Here is a 19,981-nt window from a genome sequence, read left to right on the forward strand (position 1 = left end):
AATGGCCACAAGTCAACTACAGTATACATATCTACAAGGCCACTACTACGTATAAAAGGGAAATACTTTCTTCCCCGCCGCTGTGCCTGGGTGAGGACGTTGTTTTGTGCTCATGGCTGATATGTACGTGTACCTCAGACTTGTCGGAGACTGACGCACCACAATCGCTATTGACAAGAGAAATTGTAAGAGATACTTCACATGCTCTCTCCCAAGCAAACCGAACAATAGGAACGGTATAATGAGTCTGATGCTGCAGTGGGTGAAGATTACTGATAGCGTCTGCCTTTCTCTCCCTATTGGTCTTCCTTTGAGACCGTGTTATCCTCTCCTCTTCCTTTCTTTCTCTCCGTGTCAGATAGTGGGCTTGGTCCATCAGGGGCCTCCGCGCTGGGCTTGGGAAAAAGCTTTGAGACTCGAGAGGCTTGAGAAACTCCTTCATCCCAATACTCGCACTGGTTGAGATAAGTATGACATGCACTTCCTTTTATCTGAATGTCATGAAATTGACAGAGTTGTACTGCTAACTCTTTATGTGCTCGTTTCTTTGTCCCCTCCATAATATAGAAATATCTGCTCTGTTCTTATTTCTGCTCCTGTATTTAGTATGAATATCCGCAGGATGCTATATACACACGACATCTTTTCATGGGTGCAGCTCCTTATTTTGAGATTTAATGTTGTCCGTGGTGCACTCATAGAACATCTCAAATCAATACATGAGACAACCGCGAACACGCATCCCGTTTTTACTGCATTTTTAATTATCTCCCGCCCAGTTTTTCTCTGTGCAGCTCACTTCCCCAGAGGGCTTTATACCATTCCAAGGAACCTTTGCTTCAAGATTTTAGGACTCTAAATGAAAGAATAGACTTGTGCAGCTCAAGCGCTCTTCCTACATTTTTCCATTCAACACAAGCACAACTCGTAGATAACCACACTGAAATTATGAATAGCCGATCACATGAAACAACCGCCCCATGCACGTCACTGACGGACTAATGATCTCCAGAACACCAGAGGATACAATGCCTCGTTCATCCATCTGTGTTTCCCCCTGAGGGCTTTTTTGTACATGCGATGTACGTCTCCGTTGTTCTTCTTCATGGCGGGCCATCCCGCGAGCATCCCGCTCCCCTGCGGAGCCTCCCCCTCCAGGCTATCTCCCGCCCACTGTCTCCCCCTCATCCCTCTCCGTCCCCCGGGGCTCCGGTGAGACAGGACGCCAGCAGCTGTTCTCACAGCACCCTGGACCATATCACAGGACTGGCCTCATGCCATCACTACATCTCATTAAAGCAACCCCTGCATTACTCTGCTCGTGTCCGACTCTCTCTCACACATCTGTCACAGCTACACACACACACAAAAACACTCCCTCGTGGGAGGGCAGGATTCCGAAACACGGTTGTTTGAAAAGGCCGACGTGGCACAGCAGTGAGCATGAACGCGTTCGCTCTCAGTGGCCTGTGCTGCCGTGGAGGAAGGAGCGATCCGAACTGTTCTTGTCATCAATCTCGATCAGCTCAGCCTGGAAACACCTGACTGGCAGGCAGAACATTCGGGGTTCCCGCCTGCTCGACACTGACCCGACAAAAGGGGCCGCAAAGGCCGTGTGATTGTTTTTATTTAAGTCTTGACACTATAGGTGAATTCCCCTCCAGGACATATAGTTGAGGTTAACGTTGAGGGGGGTGTTTTGTGGTTTAGTCCTTATTCTTTATTTCTTTTCCGTCACTCTGATCTCGATGCCTCTGAATGAGGCAGAGAAAAAACCTGCCCCCTCCATGCCGTCTCCCTCGAAGTCACCCACTCACTCACCCGTGTTAACGAGATTTCACTGCCGCTGCCTAAATTGAATAAGCGTCTATGACATGTGATATGATGCTAAACATATGATTATGGAAGCCTGTGTATCGGAGCATCTCGCAGACTTTCACCTCCTGACAATTGGCCATTTCAGAACGGTTCTGCACCGAAAAAAATCCCACATGGCTTGAATGAAAACTATCTCCTGTTTCCAAATTAGATTATTCTATTTTCGGGCGGCCGGTCCTCTACCCTACATCTACTGTCAACTAGCGCTATGGGCGTGCCTTACCTCCTCCCTCACTATGCCTCGGCCCTGAGGGTTCTTCCTCCGTGTCGTGCAGACTTGTTTGCTGGTGAAGATGAAACAGGACGGAGCCTATTGTGATCGGATGATGGTGATTAACAGCCGAATGACTTGTGGTCTTCTTCGGCCCCGGTTGAGACGGATGAGAGTTTTCGGAGATTTTCTCCAAAGGTGTGAACCCCTGCGGTGTCAGGGGAACCCAGTGCTCCTCCGACGGAAGGTGGAGGGCGTCAGATTCCCCAATGGGCGCCAGTAGAGGCTCGGACAAATGCCCGTTGTGTAACGCGGCGTCTGTAACTGTCGGTTCTGCTGGCGGAGCGCCCGTATCTGTTGCATCAGTTGCAGGAGGACAGAGAAATGGAAATGCAATGAGGAATGAGCGGGCTCAGACATTAGCATTAGAGATGCAGCATCTGATTGTTTATCCGAAGAAAGACTAGATTTCCCTTTTTCCACTTCAAATGCGCACGCACACGCATCGCACGTTCAAGCACACAGGAGTGAGAATACACAATGATAGTGTGATTTCACACTGCTGAGATAGGCTAAACTCAAAAGCTGTTCGGCAACCCTTTCGGTGCTGGAAATTCTGTTGTTTTTTATTCATTTTTTGCAAAACCCAGTGCCTGTTGAAGGTGTGACTATTGTTAATACGGCTGTAAAATAAAAACAGTGTTTGTCAAAGTGTATTACTCTGTTTTATACTAACAGTGTTGTGTGCATATGTGTTTGCACACACTCACTTTTGTCATCTCTAAATCTGAGAGATGAAATATAATACAATCTCACCTTCAAAACAACAATGTATTAATTACCAATGTATAAATACAGTACTGTAGTGGTACAATATATTAACCATGACATAATATGAACACATAAAACTAAAGGTAAACGCTGCACGCAATGTCGTATAGGAAATATGGACATTTTTATTTAAGAAGTTTACCAGAATTACTCCATTTACTGGTAATATAGTAAAGACTTTTACTGGACTGGAAGACTGGAAGAAATCTGATCTCTTATTCTATTTATTTTGGTCACTTATCCCCAAGAGTTACTGAAAATATGATGTGAACAAAGCACAAACAAGTACATCAAAGCTGCCTTGTCACACATCAGTGGTGTTATTTCATAAAATATGACCACACACATCTTTGTTCTAATCATTCTGGTCCCTGTAGCGAGGTTCTAACCATAATTGAATGATGTATGCTTTATTGAACTAGACAATGTAAAAATGTAGAAAGCACTAATCGGCGCAATAAAGGGGGTTTGGTAAGATTTATTTTTAGGCTAGGGGGGATTGTACACCATCTACACTCTATATCCTCAATGAACAAAGGAGTGTACATGCATTTGAACAACCATCCTTTTACAGTTCTCTATTATAATCACACTACAACCATATCTGGCCCCATAATATCTCATTTGCAAGTGCTTATGTCCACCCAGATCACTGTGATGAAGGTCTAGAGAGCTGAAAGGTGAGTTTCCAACCCCAGAAACAGCCGCTGGAGGCAATGGACTCTGCATGTGAAAGTACAAGGTCAAAACAAGAAGCAGGTCCAAGGTCTTAGTGTCATTTTCAGCCGTGCAACAGCGCCATCGCTCTCTCGCGCGGTGCATCAATAATCTAAGCTGATTCATTACATCATCCTCTGACATGTGCCTGTCTGTCTGTCCAGATGGACCCACTAACTGTCCCATGACATTCTGTGGCAAACACACACACACACGAGCGCGCACTTCACCAGGCAATATTCAGACACATTTTAGGTGCCTTCAATACAAATGCATTTGCATGTAATGAGCTCATTTGTCACTTGTATTAATGCACCCCGAGAAATGATAACAATAATGTTTAATGCCACTTGTCAGTCTCAGCATTCTCATCATTTATTACCGGAGTGCTGGACATTGATTCAGCTCCACACTAATGAGGCCGTTGATATTCAGGACCAGTTAACGTTTCCTTTTCTCCAGAACACCTAATGGTGGCCGGATGAGTGAAAGCATGGATCTTGTTAATGTGTCACATGATCACATGATCCAATCTCTCTCTTATGAAAACGCAAGGCTTTCCACAGCATGTCAGGATGGATGGAGGTTGATCGAGTGTCGGACGCCCCCCCCCCAGTGCCTGTGAGTTTGCAGATGTTACTCCATCCATTCTACAGCTGTGGGATGACGAGGTCGCGTGGGGTCACGGCGGATGGATAGGTGGCTGTATGACTGGGTTTTAGGATTTGGTTTGTCCGCCCCTCCCCCTCCCCCAAACGCCCCATCTGCCTGCCGACCAATGGGCTGCCGCCTCTGTGGATCAGAGTCTCTTGCCAATAGGTCGCTAATCCTCGTCCGTGCACGCTCAGTGGCTTAACTGGGACACGACAAAGGGGGGCAGCGACTATGACGTGCCGTCCTACCCATAAGTCCCGCTGTCATCTGCACAAGGATGCGTTTGCTCCGGCAGCAAAGACTGCAGTCAAAACCGTATTATTGACCTGACTGTAAAATCCCACAGTACACACCTAAGCTCGGATTTGCATTTCCAAATTCCTGGGAAAAGTAATAATACTGAAAATACGATTTATATAACCAACTTTTATGCGGGGGAAAGTTTAGAAATCGAACTCGCCGGCCGCTTTAAAACTTTCATAGTTCACATAAAGTCAAACGTTTTCTCGACACATATTGCTGTTAGTAATATTTTAAAATAACATGAGCTCCGAATGCATGTTTTAAATGCAGTTTAGAGCCGGAAAAGATTACAACATTACGGATGATATTATTCAAGATGACTGATGTTGTATGATTATAGTTCTTAACGTTCCAGGACCTTCAACCTCACAATAGCGGGAAACCTTTTGTCTATATTTGTGTTTCTGTGTGCGCATGTACAAACAGTAGCGGCGTCGGCGCCGTGAGAATATAACCTAAGATCTCAGCTCCCCGTGAGGAGAAGGGGGGGGTGAAGATGATTTATGGCTCTCACTGAACTGCACCACATGGCCGCCAGAACTCCACACGCACACAAACACACTCACACAAAGACACACACACAGATAAAAAGGCTTTGCTCACACAAGGGTAAGGTTTAAGCCAAATGCACTTTTATAAACCTGGGATAACAAAAAGGCTGGAATACGCCCACAGTGGCAGGATCTTCCTTACAAGTACAACTGATTATTTAAGAGTTTGGGAAATTATGTTGATTCATTAAATATGTTCAGTGCATTCCTAATTTAGAAGGAAGTGATTTTTTTAAATGAAATGTCGTTAATAGTTTTGTCAAAGAAATGACAATTATTTAGACGGATTAAAGATGCAATGTTTGTTTGATCAATAATGAATCAGAAAATGAATTATACATAGTTGCAGAAATAGCAGACACCCACTGGTTTCAGTTCCTGAGATGTCATTTTCCGGGTTTTCTTAGTTTTCTATGATGGTTGATGAAAAAGTGTTTCACTATTTTTGCCGAATCTGTAAATTATTTGACAATGATTATACTTCTTAACCGCAGCCTTGTGATGAAGGTAAAATATAGTTCAAAGAAGAAAGAACTATGACTGTAAATGTTCCAAAAAAAGGTCTACGTGTGTCGTTGCGTGTCCTTCACAGTCAAAGCCTCCAAAACAAAGAGAATCAGTGCTTTCTTTGACTTCTTCACCTATTTTTAAGCCGAGCAACAAAAGCGCTGTGCTGTTCAACAAACGCTCCTAATGGATTTTCCTTCAGGAGAACGTCTGAGGACATCACAGCAGTGGCGGAGTCCCAGCTCCTCCCACGTCCCTGAGTGCTGTCCCGGTGGAACATGAGGGGCCCGCTGCCGACCAAGATGGCAGGTTTAAATTTAGCATGACGAGGGCGAGCCGGGCGTCGAGGTCCACTTTACTGTACGTTCGAGCGGCTGACAGAGTCTGTTCACGTCCATCTCGGGCTGCTTGAAATCAGTCAGTCAGAACAAATAAAGTCTAAATGTCCTTACAGTTTGACGCCCACGCGCCCGAGACCAGTCTGTCGTTAGCGTCAGAGATGTAGGCGACCTGGGAAATAGCCTGCTTAAGTCTTACAGTTGGTTGTAGCGTAAATTAGGTGTATATGTATGGAAATGCTGCTTGTCTATATGCACAACCACACACCAATTAGCTTTGTCAAAAGTGACCAGTAATTCAACATACAGCCGCAGCACCATTTGACTTTTCAAGTGAAACTCAGTAAAAATACAGCACAAGTCAGTTTTGTCACCAGGGTGGTTTCTTTGTTAAATTATGGTCCATTTAAAGAAACCATTACTATTATATATTAAGCATAAATTTACCAAATAATCTTTCGGTCTTTTTTTTTTCAAGATAACAAGAGAAAAATTCCTGTCATTCCAGTTTATTTCAATCTGTTTACTATAAAAATAATGACCTGAAATGAGCTTTGAGGTAAATGTGGCAGTGAAGATTGGAGCTGCTTTCAAATAAGACGTTTCTAGTTTCTGTGCTAAGCTTCACAGCCGCTGGCTGGAGCTTCATAATGGGCCGACCGACAGGAGAGTGGTATCGATCTGCTCATCAAACTCTCAGCTGTGAAGCAGGCAAAGGAATTTCCTCCATCGTCAAACTGTTCGTTAAAGACGTGTGAAAATCTTAGCGGCAGACAGAATAGGCGGAAAATGGAGCTCATTTCTGGAGATTCCATGAAACCCGTTGGCTTTCATTGACATGCGGCCGCTGTAATGGCAGACGTCTTCAATTGTCCCAACAAAATAAGACTCCGCTGTGGACAGAGGAGCTTTCTGCGGTGTGGCGCGAGTCCATCTACAAAGTAAAGAGTAGCTACGGCTGATACGTTTCCGCACCTTCCCGAGGGGCTCCAAAGGCCTCATGGGTAATAGCCGGGGACAGTTCAGCTTCTGAGACACAATTGTGACACTGTTTGAGTGACCTTTGGCTTCACTGGCGTGTCAAACTCACCTTCAGCGGCAGCAAATGTTCAGCAACAGAGGTCAAAATGTGAAATGACAAACAGACACCGAACCAGCGGGAACCTGAAACTCAACCACTAAACTCATTATCAGCCCATTAGCGAGCGTCCTTCGTCTCTTTGATAAATCATACCCGTTATTTTGTTATCTAATTGTGAAGGCAAACCTTTTTAAAAGCAGACCTTTTGCAGCGCGGCCCAATTGCTCGGTCTGCCCGTGCAGCAGCCTTTTACTGTCCGGCCATGTGGAGAACAGCCCAGTGCTGTCAGGGTTGATGTTGCCACTTTGCCGATCGTTTCTGTCTAACAGCTCGGAGGCTGAGCGCCTCTCCAAAGAGAGAATCCCTAATCAAATTCCCTTTTATTCCTGCCTCCTGGAGCTCCTCACCCAGAATCAGACTGCATTACAACACTGCATGCCCACATCCTCCTCGTCTGCCTTTTCCTCCCTTCTTCGCTCCATCCATCCCTCCCCTCTACAATCCATCCGCTGCAGCGTCTTTAGTCCAAATGAGAAAAGCAGAACTGTGGAGGAATTCCTGGCGCGCAGGTTAGTGTGATGCGCTGTGATGAAAGGACGCGGCGACAGAGGCCTATTAATAATGAAGCACGCGGGGCCCCGAAAATACAGCACAGTGAGAGGAGGTGCAGGAGCCGTGCAGAAAGCCCAGGCACGGCGTTACAACTTACATTTCCAAAAAGCAATGCAACGAAAAAGGGGGGGGGGGCGAGACAATGGATGGGGAGGGAGAGAGAGCAAGAGAGAGAGGCGGGGAGGGGGGTGGGGGGAGGGGGGGAGGACTTCCACCTCCTCTGCTTTGCATTATTACTTACTAGTACCGGAGGGAGAACCAGCGATTGTACCTGAAAGAGAATAAGAAGAGAGGACTTGTTTATTTATGTATTCAATTTGCCTAAAGACTCGAATGTGCCTCGTTCATCAGGCTCGGGTGGCGCAGAGAGCTTAAGAGCTGCTCTGCAAAATAACCGTTTGCTTTAGACCACCTCTCAATGTCCTGGAGTAAATGAATCGGGCCTCCCTAATTTCCCCCCGTTACTCCTCCCATTGCGACCTCATCATCATATATGGATGTTTTACGAGAGCCGTGGCACTTTGCAACGCTCGGATCAAAACGTTATGCCTTTCCCTGCGCGCTCACGGAGATTGTATTTATAGTTGGGTTAGCTCGCCATGCATAATGCAGTCCGTGGAGACCAAACTATTTCGTGAGCCGTGGCCATTTTGTGAACGATTTCAACCGAGCAAGTTTTAATTTTTAAATCCCACTAATGGGATTTGGGAGCGTAAAAGGATGATGACGGGCTCCGAAGTTGTGTGTCAGCATTAGAACAGGTTTGGAAGCAACAGCGTGAGAAAGGTTGACAAATAGAGCCATTCTTTGGTGTGTGTGCATGTGTGTGTGTGTGTGCGCGTGTGTGTGTGCGCGTGTGTGTGCAGGTACAGGTGTACGTGACTGCATCTGCCTGTGTTTCTCTTTACATGCGACTGTGGCTATTTGTTTGAAAGGAGGAAACTAGGGAGGGGCTGTCCTAGATTATTATTTTATCACAGCTAGCTACTGTCGCCTGCCTCACTCTCCAAGAAGATTTCCCCCCCTACGCACTCCCACGTCGTCACGCGGCTCTGATCTTTTCTCTGCATCGAGGAGACGACAACTCGGTCTCTCCATCGACTTCTCTCCTACTCGTACCCGTGATCCCGCCTCTCTCAATGAGGACCTCAGTAATGACGAAAACCATAAATCCATCAATCAAGTATGTGCAAATTCACCGCGTGTATATTTACTTTGAAACATATCTTATGATCCATCAACTCTGATTAGAAAAAAGGAAATGCATCGCTTCCTGTGCAATGGAAGCAATGCAGTGGCAAAAATGTGAGTAAAGTAATACATCAAAAAGATTTTCCATTGTAATAATCTAAGTACAATTCATTCCCTTTTCGGTATTACTGACCTACTATCAACCTAATGGGACACAAAGCTAGCATCGGCCCCAGCATAAGCAAAGGCATTAGCAGAGCTAAACTACCAGCAATAACCAGTGGAGCATAAAGGCGACACAAAACGGCTCTGCTGTAAACATGGCCACTAGCGAACCAAGCTTTTCTCCATAGCTCATAAAGTGAATTTTTATTATCTGTTCAAAAGGTGTAAAGAAAACAATTCACGTTTTACACAAGGTTATGTGCTCGACTTTTTCAATGAAATATGATGTGTCACTTGATGAGCTTCAGAGGTGCTCGCTAGACAGATTCACGCTTCTTCCCTGTGTTTCCAGTCTTTGAGTTAACAATAATTAAATCAGCATTCTATATATATTTATATATTTGTAAGGTGGGCTGACAAACACCCAAACGGAAGGCAAGAGTCAACAGAACTGTGTCTAACCGCGCCGATCGCCAGACGTACAGGAGTTGGGGGTTCCGTTGGGCGACGGCAGGTAGGAGCCGGCCTTCCAGGACTTGGCTTTGAAGCCCTTCTTGCAGCGCTGGCAGTCCTGGCCCGTGGTGTTGTGTTCACACTGGCACTGGAGGTTCCCGTCCTGCAGCAGGCACTGGGCGGCATGGAGGTTACACTTGCACCTTTTTAAAAAAAAGAGAGCAGAGGAGAGTACGCGCACAAATGAGATGACACCGGCGGAAAGTTGTAATCACACGCTGGTTGTCTAATTAAAACTAGAGTATTTTTAAACCAAGGAGACAGAAAACACAAGTGGAATATTGTGACACGGGTCTTATGCAGAAGTGGGAAGGGAGTCTATTGTTGGTGAATTACATAACGAGATTAAGATCATAGGATTAAGTACGGTTATACATAGTTTGTTCACTGAGCAGACACGGTAAATGACACAGCGCACCTGACAGAGCGTTAAAAAGACACGTGTGTGTGTGTGTGTGTGTGTGTGTGTGTGTGTGTGTGTACTGTACGGTGAAGCATCAAAAAGGGAAACGGGGAGCAGGATGTTAAGAAAAGAAAATAATACACTTTTAAAAAGTTGAATGCAAAAAGACGACCGTTTCTGAGCAAATGGTTGTTCGCCATGACTGTCCGTAAAATTAAAACATCTGAGTGTGCACGTGTGAACGTAACTAACGTGTGCACGGCGGCGACCTCCGCAGAGGGCAGGGCCCAGGTGGGCTGATCCAGAGGCGGAAGCTCGGCAGGGAAGGAAATGAGGATCTTAAGGACATTCGGCGGCTTCGACTTCAAATTACAGCCTTTTCCAGATGAGCGACTGGACTCCAATCCAGTTTGTTCCACAGGAGTGAACAGCTATCCGTCTGCATCAAATATTCAAAGAATGGCCCCTGTATTCTGGCAGGATGACTGCTTCAATCTTCCTTCCTCACACTAATCTGCGTTTTCTCATCAGCTTTTTTTTTTTTTTAAAGGGGGGGGTTTATGCTGTCGGCCTACCAACTTTACATACAGAATAACGATGGCGGAAACTTACAAAAAGGCCCAGTAAACTTTGCCAGCGAAGAAATGGAAGCGGTCGATCATGGCGGTCCGTCTCACATTGTTGCCCGCAGTGCTATAAATTACCCAGGATTCTCTCTGATCACCTGGGCGAGCTGACAGGACGCGCCAGAAGAAAATCCATCCGCGGACGAGGCCTTGTTTCCTCCATGCCTTCTGAAGGACACAAGCTGTCCACTTAGCGAGGAGGGAAATTGAAACATCTTTTTTTCATGGAGGAAATAGTGAGCGAGCGAGTGTGTGTGAAACGGGACAGGTGTGCGCTTGTGTGTGCGCGCGCGCGCGTGTGTGTGTGTGTGTGTGTGTGCGTTTCTGCCTCCCGTGATTGTGATGCATTTAACCGGGAGCGGCGATGACAGGCAGCAGATCTGAGGGGCAGAGGCGCTGTGACTAATGTCTGGGTTCGGTGACTGACAGCGCCGAACATATCACCGCTTCTCATCTGCCGCACCTCCGGTGATAAATCTCATCTGTCTCATCTTAAAAGTGGAGGCGCCGCCGCCGCCGATTGCGGGATCTGGAAGTTGCAGCTTAAGAATCGATACTGGGGAACAAAGTGATTTTCCTGCGGGCCCCACGGAGAGGCCTTCCCTCCTGTCAGTTAGCTCGACAGTCGCCATGTAGAGGGGGGGGGGGGGGAAGCTTGCATGCAATGCCACCGGGGACCTGACATAATCTTTATCCTCCGCTATTTCATCACATCACGAACGAAAAGGTTGAAACTTTGTGGCCTCTGCATCCCCTTGACCTGCTTTCCTGCCTCCTTCTCACGCGGCACAGCCGAGGAAGACCGGCAGCACTCCCAGCCCTGCACTCCTTCCGCATGAGCGGTTGCCACATTCCAACTTTCCGAGTGCCGCGTTCCCTTTGGCTCGCTCTGTTTCGGATGACAGGCTACACTTTTTTAAACTTTTTTTTTCTTCTCCCGATCCCTCCCTCTTTGCTCCCACATACAAATAATGCATGGGCACGATCGTATGTTAATGTGCAAGATGTCTGCCTTCACTGCAAAGTCATCAAAGTGCGAGAAGTTAAGAGAGGACGGCTGGATCCATCACAAGCCACAAAGAGAGAGGAGAGATGAAATGGAGAAGGTGAGGGGGGGGGGGGGGGGGGCAGGAGCGGAAGGAAATAAGTGATTCAAATGTATTCCAGTCTGCATTAGAAACCACACAGTTTAATTAGCTGGTGTTATTATGGATCAATTCCTCTCTTTATCAGTCTGTCAGAGACTTTATTTTTTTCCTGAGAAAAATAAGCGTATCAATTTTTTCTCAGCAAATGGGCTAAAACGGCTCATATTTAGGTTTACGGAACAAAGCCTCCAAAAAGAACAAAGCCTCCTCCTGCCATTCGTTTCCCGTTTCCGTCAGAATTCAATGTTGATTTATTTCAACAGTGATCGTGTTTGTTAATGATCAGTAACCGACTCAACACAAGTGGTTTTTGTGCTTAAATGTTTGACCCTTTGGTCAAAAGGACCATAAACTTTCAAAACTGGCAATGACATTCTGTCTTAAAACGCTAAGTAGCTGTTATCCTTAGATGGCGTTTACCAAAGATGAAAACTGATGTTGATATTGACTACGTAGTAAATAAGATACTTGCAATATATTTCCAAAAAGAGTGTTGTATTGTAACTACTTTCTGCTCATTTCGTAACGAGTCATTCCACTATGATGGACGGGAGTCAATATTTGTAGTTTTATGAGTGTTTTCTTCAACTACAGCGGTCCAAGATAAAAAAGTTAATAAAAAATAATGCTTTATTTTATGAACGGAATCTGAAAAATATCTCTAAAAATGTTGAACTGAAAGCCACTGCGGATCACTTACGTCTTGTTCTTGCGTTACAGTTTTCTGCTGCATGAGAAGCATTTGTGCGGTTGCGTTTAGGACAAAGAGAGAGAGAGATCTCCCCGTTTAGTGTTTCCGAAATCGTGACTCAAGACTGGATATGTGTCCATTTCCCAGTGCATTAAAACCAAAACCATTATCCTTCCCGATCAAAGGTTTTCTTTTCTGAAACCCAAAGCCAACCACGTGCTCTGGACTGCGCCCCCCTCGGCGCCCCCCACCCCCCCCCGCGGCGTCCATGTGGTGTGCGAAGATGAAAAACGTTGCCAGCGGAAAAAATAATAAGACTACCAACATGTTTTTCCCCCCCGGAACATCCGAACCCTTCAGCCGGCCCTATTTAGCAGGAGACAGAATCGGTGCGTGTGCATTGTATGATCTGCATCTACGTTAACCAGCGACGCGTATGCATGATCTAATGGACGGATCAGTTGCCAGCTTGTCTGCGCGTTCCTCAGTCCGTCCTCCCGGCAGTCTGTCTCTGTGAAGTAATGTCAGCCCTGTGTATTTAATGACGCGCCGACCGCCTGTTTTAGACGGCACAGACGCAGCAATTAGGAGAATAAATAATAAGAAAGATAAACAAACATCAAGGGGGAGCCGTGTGGTGGCGGAGCCTGAGAAAGCAGCTGGAAGCAGCAGTTAATGGGGCTTTATCTGTCTCTTTACTGGAGTCGATTCCTCCACATCTCTCCAGGGACGCTGCGATCACTCGCTCTTTCTTATATTCGGTTTTCTCTCCTCCCACTATTTACATTGTTCGAAACTATCGCTCTAAAACATCATCCATTGTAGGCGTTCCGCTCCTCGTGTCTTTCCTCATCGTTTTTTTTTTTTATTCTTTCCCCGCCCGTCTGTCTATCTTCTGCGCGAGAAGCGCGTCGAGTAAATTGGGTTGTGTACGTCGGGGGGGGGGGAGACGATGCTGGATGGGGGGGGGGGCAGAAGAAGGGCAGTCAAAGCCCTGACAGGGCGCCGGCCTCCCCGACCACAGCGGTGAGACCCGGAGGAGGAGGGTCCGCATCCACGTGCTCTAACCTGTGATGACAGCCCCCCCCCCCCCTCCAACCCTTTCTCCTCCTCCTTCTCCCCCTTCTCCGCTCTGTGTTCGATCAGCCGTCACTGGGAAGGCCCGCTCGCTATTTGCAACAGCCGTAGCAGAGGCCTAATGGGCGATGAGTGTCGGCGCTTTTGTCCGCGGCTTAACGTGTAAACCGGGGGGGGGGGGGCGACTAATGACACGGAGGTCCGTGAGCAAATGCGGGGCGATGAATGGAAAAAAGCAGGAAATGAGAATACAACGAAACAGCTCTACACTTAGAAGGCTTTTTGAAGTGTGTGCTGTGTGATTTTTGTTGGACTGAGCATTTAGATCTTCCTCCACTCATAGATGTGTTTTTCTTATCGGGACTTCACTCGGATGTTTGACCTTCACTGTGCAGAAGGATGTACGTGCAGACTTACACGTCCATAAGCAAAGTTTTCCTCGTGTGCTCTCGGTAAATCTGTGTTCTGAGAAAAGGACTCAACATAGTAAACATGAGTTTATGGTCTCAATCACTAGTAAAATCCCACACACATTTAGTACATTACTATTTAAATAGACTACACAGCAGGGAACGCTTTAGGGCGTGGCTACCTTGTGATTGACAGCTGGCAGGTATCCATGTGCTCTTGTCTTACATTTTTCAACCATTTAGGTCATCTAAAAATGTCTTATTCAGCATTTGGTTTTACCTATTTGAAAAGAAAAATATATAATTTAGATTGTGTTCTTTGGGGGGAGAATGAGTAGAAAGAGATCTGGAATGGACATCGTTCTTATTTTCTGATGGATTGTTGAATGTTATCTTTAAAAAAAAAAAATGTGTTGATGTTCATAGTTCCATTTGCGGAACCAAACATCCGTCCGTTGGCGAATCCAAGATGTGACTTTTACTAAGCGATGCCAGGAGGTGATATTTAAGTATGTCCATGTATTCCAATCTGATTGGAAAAAGGCGGCCTGAAGGGGAGCCGAGCCCCTCCAACATGGCGTCTCCCGAAGCTCCGCAACCGGCCGAGTGAAGCGGGCGGCGGGAGGAGGGTGAGGGTTGGGGGGGGGAGATGTTGCGCGAAGCTCGGCTCATTGATCAGCGGCGGCGCGTCGTATTGGCTTCAGCCGAGGTCTTTATCGCCACGTCCCCTCCCACTTCCTCCCTCGCCTCGTAAATTCACCGCGGCTAATTGGACATGACTGCGTTTATGTTCCAGCTTCATAAATTTCTTTCTCACAAGGCGGAGGATCGATTTTCCTCGAGTGCAGCCTCCCGTAGCAGGAGACCGGCGCGAGTCTCTTCAGACGTTCACCCACCCCCCACCCCCCCACCTCAGGTAATCTATATCTGACCTCCCCTGCAATCATGAGGTGAGCAGGAACTTCACTCTCTGTTCATGCGTCCACAACAGAACTTTATCATCATCCGTCATTATCTAATAACGCCTGAGATACATTTCCTCTTATGTTGTTAAATCTCCCTCTATCATTTTTTGGTTTCCTGTTCAGCATCTTAGGCGGCCGTGAGTGTGTGTGTGTGTGTGTGTGTTTTGAGTCTCCACAAAACACACACGCAAGAGCACACGCCCTCACTTCCTATATGTTGAACGTTGAAAGGTCACTGGATGTTTTTTCGGCCTCTGAAGGAAAAAGCTGAGTGAAATTGTCCAGCGAAAATACATCCTAAATTATTCAAAATGCTGGAATGACCTTGATTGTCTTTGTAATCCACACCCTGTGTGTGTGTGTGTGTGTGTGTGTGTCCCCTTTGCAGCGTACAGGGACGTGTGACCTCCCTGGTGTGTACGCGGGATGATTCATTATATACGGCACAGTTTGTTAAGTCTTTTAGTTTGTGATGCAATAGATTGAGGGATGCATAGAGGGAGGGAGGGATATTGTGCGTGACCGTGTGTACAAGTCAATTATTTACGCAGTAGACGGCTCCTGACTATTGCGTGCGTGCACAGTCCTGGGAGCATGGCTGCGATTGGTTGGTTGGAGTCTTCTAAAGAGCAGGAAACTAAGTCGGGCCCACTTTGAGCTACCTGCTCTCCGATGTATGGGCCGTGTGCACAGCACCAAAAAGACTAAATAATGGAGCCCGGGCACATCCCGTCCTCCGGCCCAGGACCTCGGAGGACGTCGGAGACACGGTCTGCGCGTCTGCGCGTGGGTTACATGCCAAATGTACCGTTTCCGGTGGCCTTTCAAACTGAAGCGTTAATTAATATCTGGCTTTTAAACAGATAAGAGACCTTTGGTAAATAACGTTCTCGCTCACTTAATTGATTGATTGATTGATTGGGATTCGCGTTCCCTTTATTGGAAGCACATTGACTCGTAGTGTGTGTTCAGAAGTGACGTAACATGGAACAAACTTATATAAGAACACTTTCAGACCAACTTTAGCTCTGAATGAGAAACGCACAGCGGCAAAAACACAAAGTTGTGCAGCAAAGATGTTGAACCTGTTCAACTCGCCGCTACAGCGCCGTTACGTAACTAAAGTTAAAACGATCGCCGCGCCGATGACTTTGCATGGATTTGAAGCTGCAATGTTTTTCTGTTTGGTAAGCTCTCGATCTCGTGGATCCGTTTCTCAAACTGAACTTCCTGGGTCGCATTTCATCGTCTTCACCCGAATAAATGGAAATGGCTGAAAACCAAACGTACCAAACAAACAGGAAAAAGCCTGTGCTTAAGCGTGCAAACGTAAATAAAATACAGCGTGAAATCCCCACGTCAGCCACCTGACCTCATTTTCTCTGCTTGTCTCTGCATGACACTAAAAGCATGTATCGTCCTATAAATAACAAACACCTAATGTTATCACCTCTGAATGCCTGCCCCCTCACTGACCACTGGATTAATCCATCCACCACTCAATATATATTTTACTGGCATTTGGCCCCCGCCGGGTGGTATTTGAGACTCGGCACGGCATTGTAATATTCATGCAGCATGATGCAGCATGAATGATGCAGAATGGCTGACGCCGCTCTTCCCGAAGCGGCCATGTCGCTGCATCTTAAGGTTCCCCACCCCCCCTTTCCCCAACTAAAGAGGGATCGCCCCCGCCCCCCCCCCCCCCCGGCCCGGATCGCCCTGAGATCACCGCGCAACGGCGCTGCATATTAGCGCGTAACCTCCCTGCAGAGTCCTTACTGCTGCTCAATGTGTTTTAATGAACACCACAGAAAGTAGTAACACCTGGGGGGGGGGGGGGGGGGGTAGGGGGGGCGTTATTACACATCCCCGTCTTATTTAAGAAATGGATGAGGAGGAAGAAGAAGTAAAGGGAGTCGGGGAGGAGGAGGGGGGGGGGGAACGGGGGGACTGAAAATGTGATGATAGGACAGAAACCCCGGGACGACACGGCGCCGCTGGGAAGTTCTTCCTGTTTTTGCAGCCCCCCCCGCAGAGTCTTCGGACCCGCGGGGGGCCACACGGATCTTTGTGTCTGTGGAGTGTGTGTGCATGAGAAGGAAAAACTTCGGAATGCTCTCAGGGGCTCCGCGCTCAGACGGAATGCCCGCCACACGAACTTGTGTGAAGGCACGTTGTTGTTGTGGTTGTTGTTGTTGTTGTTGCACACACAACACACACAAACCCGTAATCCCCGGTCCTTCAGCGTTTTCCACACAAGCACAATAACGTACCTTCTCTCTTCCCCCTAAGTGCCTGTCCTTTCGTTTTAATTTGTCCTAAAAGTCCCCGAAAAACACACTTAAGGTCGCGTCCGAGCGAACACAACGCCGGGCTGCACGTCGCCGCGCAGCCGCGTGCACGTCGCTGTCTAGTTCCCGGGGAGAGCGCGGAGGTGAGGATGCCCGGGGAAGACGAGCTGTGCCGGGATCAGCCAGAGGACGAGGGGGGGTTAATGCAATTATCCCGCTAAAACCTTGAGACGGAAAGGACCTCATTAGTCACAGAGGGGAGAGAGTTGCCCGAGCCGCGGGGCAGCGGAGGAGAGGAGGGGAAGAGCGAGCCGGGAGAGGAAGGGGAGGATGGAGAGCGTCAACACACACCAGTGCAGTTAGCAAGACAATTAGTGGTGAAACTCGGGGCTGTTTTGTGCGTAAAAACCCAGAGAGGACAGTGTTTTCTTGTGCTCTGAGCCGTGGCAGGAAACCTGCTGAGCTTTTGCAGTAATTATGATAGTTTTCTTCATCACCTCTATTTAAAGGAATTCCAGCTGTGTTCTGCATCATTTAGTGGTTGACCTCAGTTTTTTAGTTATTGAAGGACTATTTTTTTGTGAATGTGCTCAATGCCTCTTATTCAAACTCTCTGTATCCATCTTTGTCTCTTCACTTGAGTAACTTTGTGTGAGATGAATAAGAGTAACTTGTAGAGACTCAAACTGACCACACCGGATTATTTTCATTATCTATTAATTTGTTAATTTTTTCCTCATTTCAAAACAATTGTGAATAAATCATCCGTTGGATTACAAAACTGTAGCTGTCTTTTTTCTAATTGTACTTTTATTTATTTATTTGATACTATGCATCAACTAGTTGTTTAATCCAGCAATACAAATAGGTGTACACAGTTCATAAACAATGCATATATTTAAGTAAACTGGACCTTTTTACTGAAGCGAACACGAAAAGAATAACTAAGTGTGGAAGCATTAACTACATATTGGTTAAGTGCAATTGAGCAACTTATTAAGAGTATATTGTGACTAATTGACAAGATTCAGAAAGTGGATTAACGGAACCTCCACATATCATAGGATGACCTTCACATTTGATTCCTGACCTTGGAAACAGTAGCCAACAAGCCCCAGTGGCTCTTTGAGAGCTTCTAACCCAACGTCTTCTTTAGCAGATTAAGACTCAACTTTGTCACGACAGCATTCACGAGAAGTTACATTACCACCGGAGCTCCACCTCCTGATGAAGACCGTGTGACACCATCGAAAGCTGTGGAACAAGCAAGAGAAGGCCTACATTTCTAAATTCACGGGGGGGGGACCGTAGAAGTTAAAGCCTCCGCCGTCCAAAAAAAGGGGACTGATCACGGCGTGTCCCGCGCCGCCGCGTCGCGTGGGCCCGTTTTCTGCCCCCGGCATCGCCCCGCGCCGCCCGTCCGCGCCCCATCGGCTCGCGCTCGCCGTGAAGGCGGCGGTTTGAGGACTCGGACGCGCCGCGCCTGTAATAATCCGATGCTAATTAATGTGGCTGACTGAGAACAAACCATCCTTCCAAGGGCACCCTCCCTCTGCCTCATGTTCCCCCACTTGCAATTCCCAGCATGCTTTTCAGCTTTAAAGCACACTCGTGGTATCGAGAGATTCCCCCCCCCCCCCGTTCACCAGATGCTGGGTGAGGCACAGCGCGGGCGCCAGTGGGGAGAATTCTTCATTGTATTTGAGTTTAAAAGCATATTCATGGGATGACTAAAAGAGAAATACATTGAAGGGCGAGGGGATGAAAAAAAAAAGAGACATTCATCTGTGAAACAAAAGAAGGGGAATGAAAGGAAAACAGGCAAAATTGCTGACTTTAACTTTCCTTCCCTTCTGAAGGGAAATAAACTGTGATTATGAAACCAGTTACAACCATTGTGTCATAAATCATGGCATATGAGAGGAACAATGGCATATTCCTCATTGCGCTCCCGCAGCTTTCTGCATGCCTTTCTTTTCTGGGAAGTGCTCATGAATGATTTAAAAAGTGATCTGTTTCTGAGCCCCGGCTGCCTCGGAGGAAGAGGAGCTCGCGGGGGGAGGAGCCTGAACCCGGGGTGGGAGGGACCACGCGTGAAGGTTTCCTGTCTTCGTCAAGAACAGACAGACACACACACACACATCATCGCACATCAAGTGTGCGGCGTATATTTCATTCATGAGGGAGAAGCTGGCGGCATTCAAGTGCAAAGCGGGTTTCTCTTGAAACAGTAAAGACGGTGGAAGTTTTCAACCGAAGGTGGAAAAAAAACGCAGAGACTTTCACTCTGTGGTGGCGGTGTGAGAATAATATTTACAGAGAATCACACCCCGCATCATTCATCACAAAATCACACACCCCGGCTAGTCCCATGAAACTAGGAGTTAATCCATCATCTGCCTCCCTTCTCCACCCCCCCCCCCCCTCTCCCTCTACCCCTGATTCAGGCTTACACCTTCCATCCTCTCACCTTCACTGCGAAGGACACAAAAGAAAAACTTTGGAGATAAAAAAAAAAAGAGAAGAAAATAGTGGTGGTGGCGGTCTCCAAAGTCAAAGTCACCCCACGTGGATAACCAGGCACACAGAAAGGCCGGAGGCCTCCACGACGGAGGCATCTGTTCTGCCTTGTCCTCCGGTGGAGATGATGGACAAGTCTCCGGGCCGCAGAGATTAATGCTTGCGTAAGCACAATAAACCATTTGAAGGGGTCTAATTAGTCCATCCTTCAGGAGGCAGCAAGACTGCAAAAGTGCTGAAGGTTTCCCATTTGCAACTTTTTAAACGACTACGCTGTTGTTACAATCTGAATTGT

The 19,981-nt window shown here is 47.0% G+C and overlaps 1 protein-coding gene across 3 annotated transcripts in view; it reads right to left on the reverse strand.

Moving 5' to 3' along the window:
* The window catches only part of ntng2b (netrin g2b), a 46,846-nt gene that overhangs the window by 10,269 nt on the left and 16,596 nt on the right, over positions 1–19,981 (reverse strand). For 2 of the 3 annotated variants that reach the window (XM_078087956.1, XM_078087955.1), the window contains exons 4-6: positions 9,523–9,695; positions 7,925–7,954; positions 2,102–2,443 (exon numbers count right to left, since the gene is read on the reverse strand). In XM_078087956.1, the coding sequence (XP_077944082.1) occupies positions 2,102–2,443; positions 7,925–7,954; positions 9,523–9,695 (545 nt within the window). The remainder of the gene's footprint in view (positions 1–2,101; positions 2,444–7,924; positions 7,955–9,522; positions 9,696–19,981) is intronic. The other variant, XM_040197578.2, reaches the window with a different exon arrangement.

This window comes from Gasterosteus aculeatus, chromosome 14, assembly GCF_964276395.1.
Source record: "Gasterosteus aculeatus chromosome 14, fGasAcu3.hap1.1, whole genome shotgun sequence".
In the NCBI taxonomy this organism is placed as follows: Eukaryota; Metazoa; Chordata; class Actinopteri; order Perciformes; family Gasterosteidae; genus Gasterosteus; species Gasterosteus aculeatus.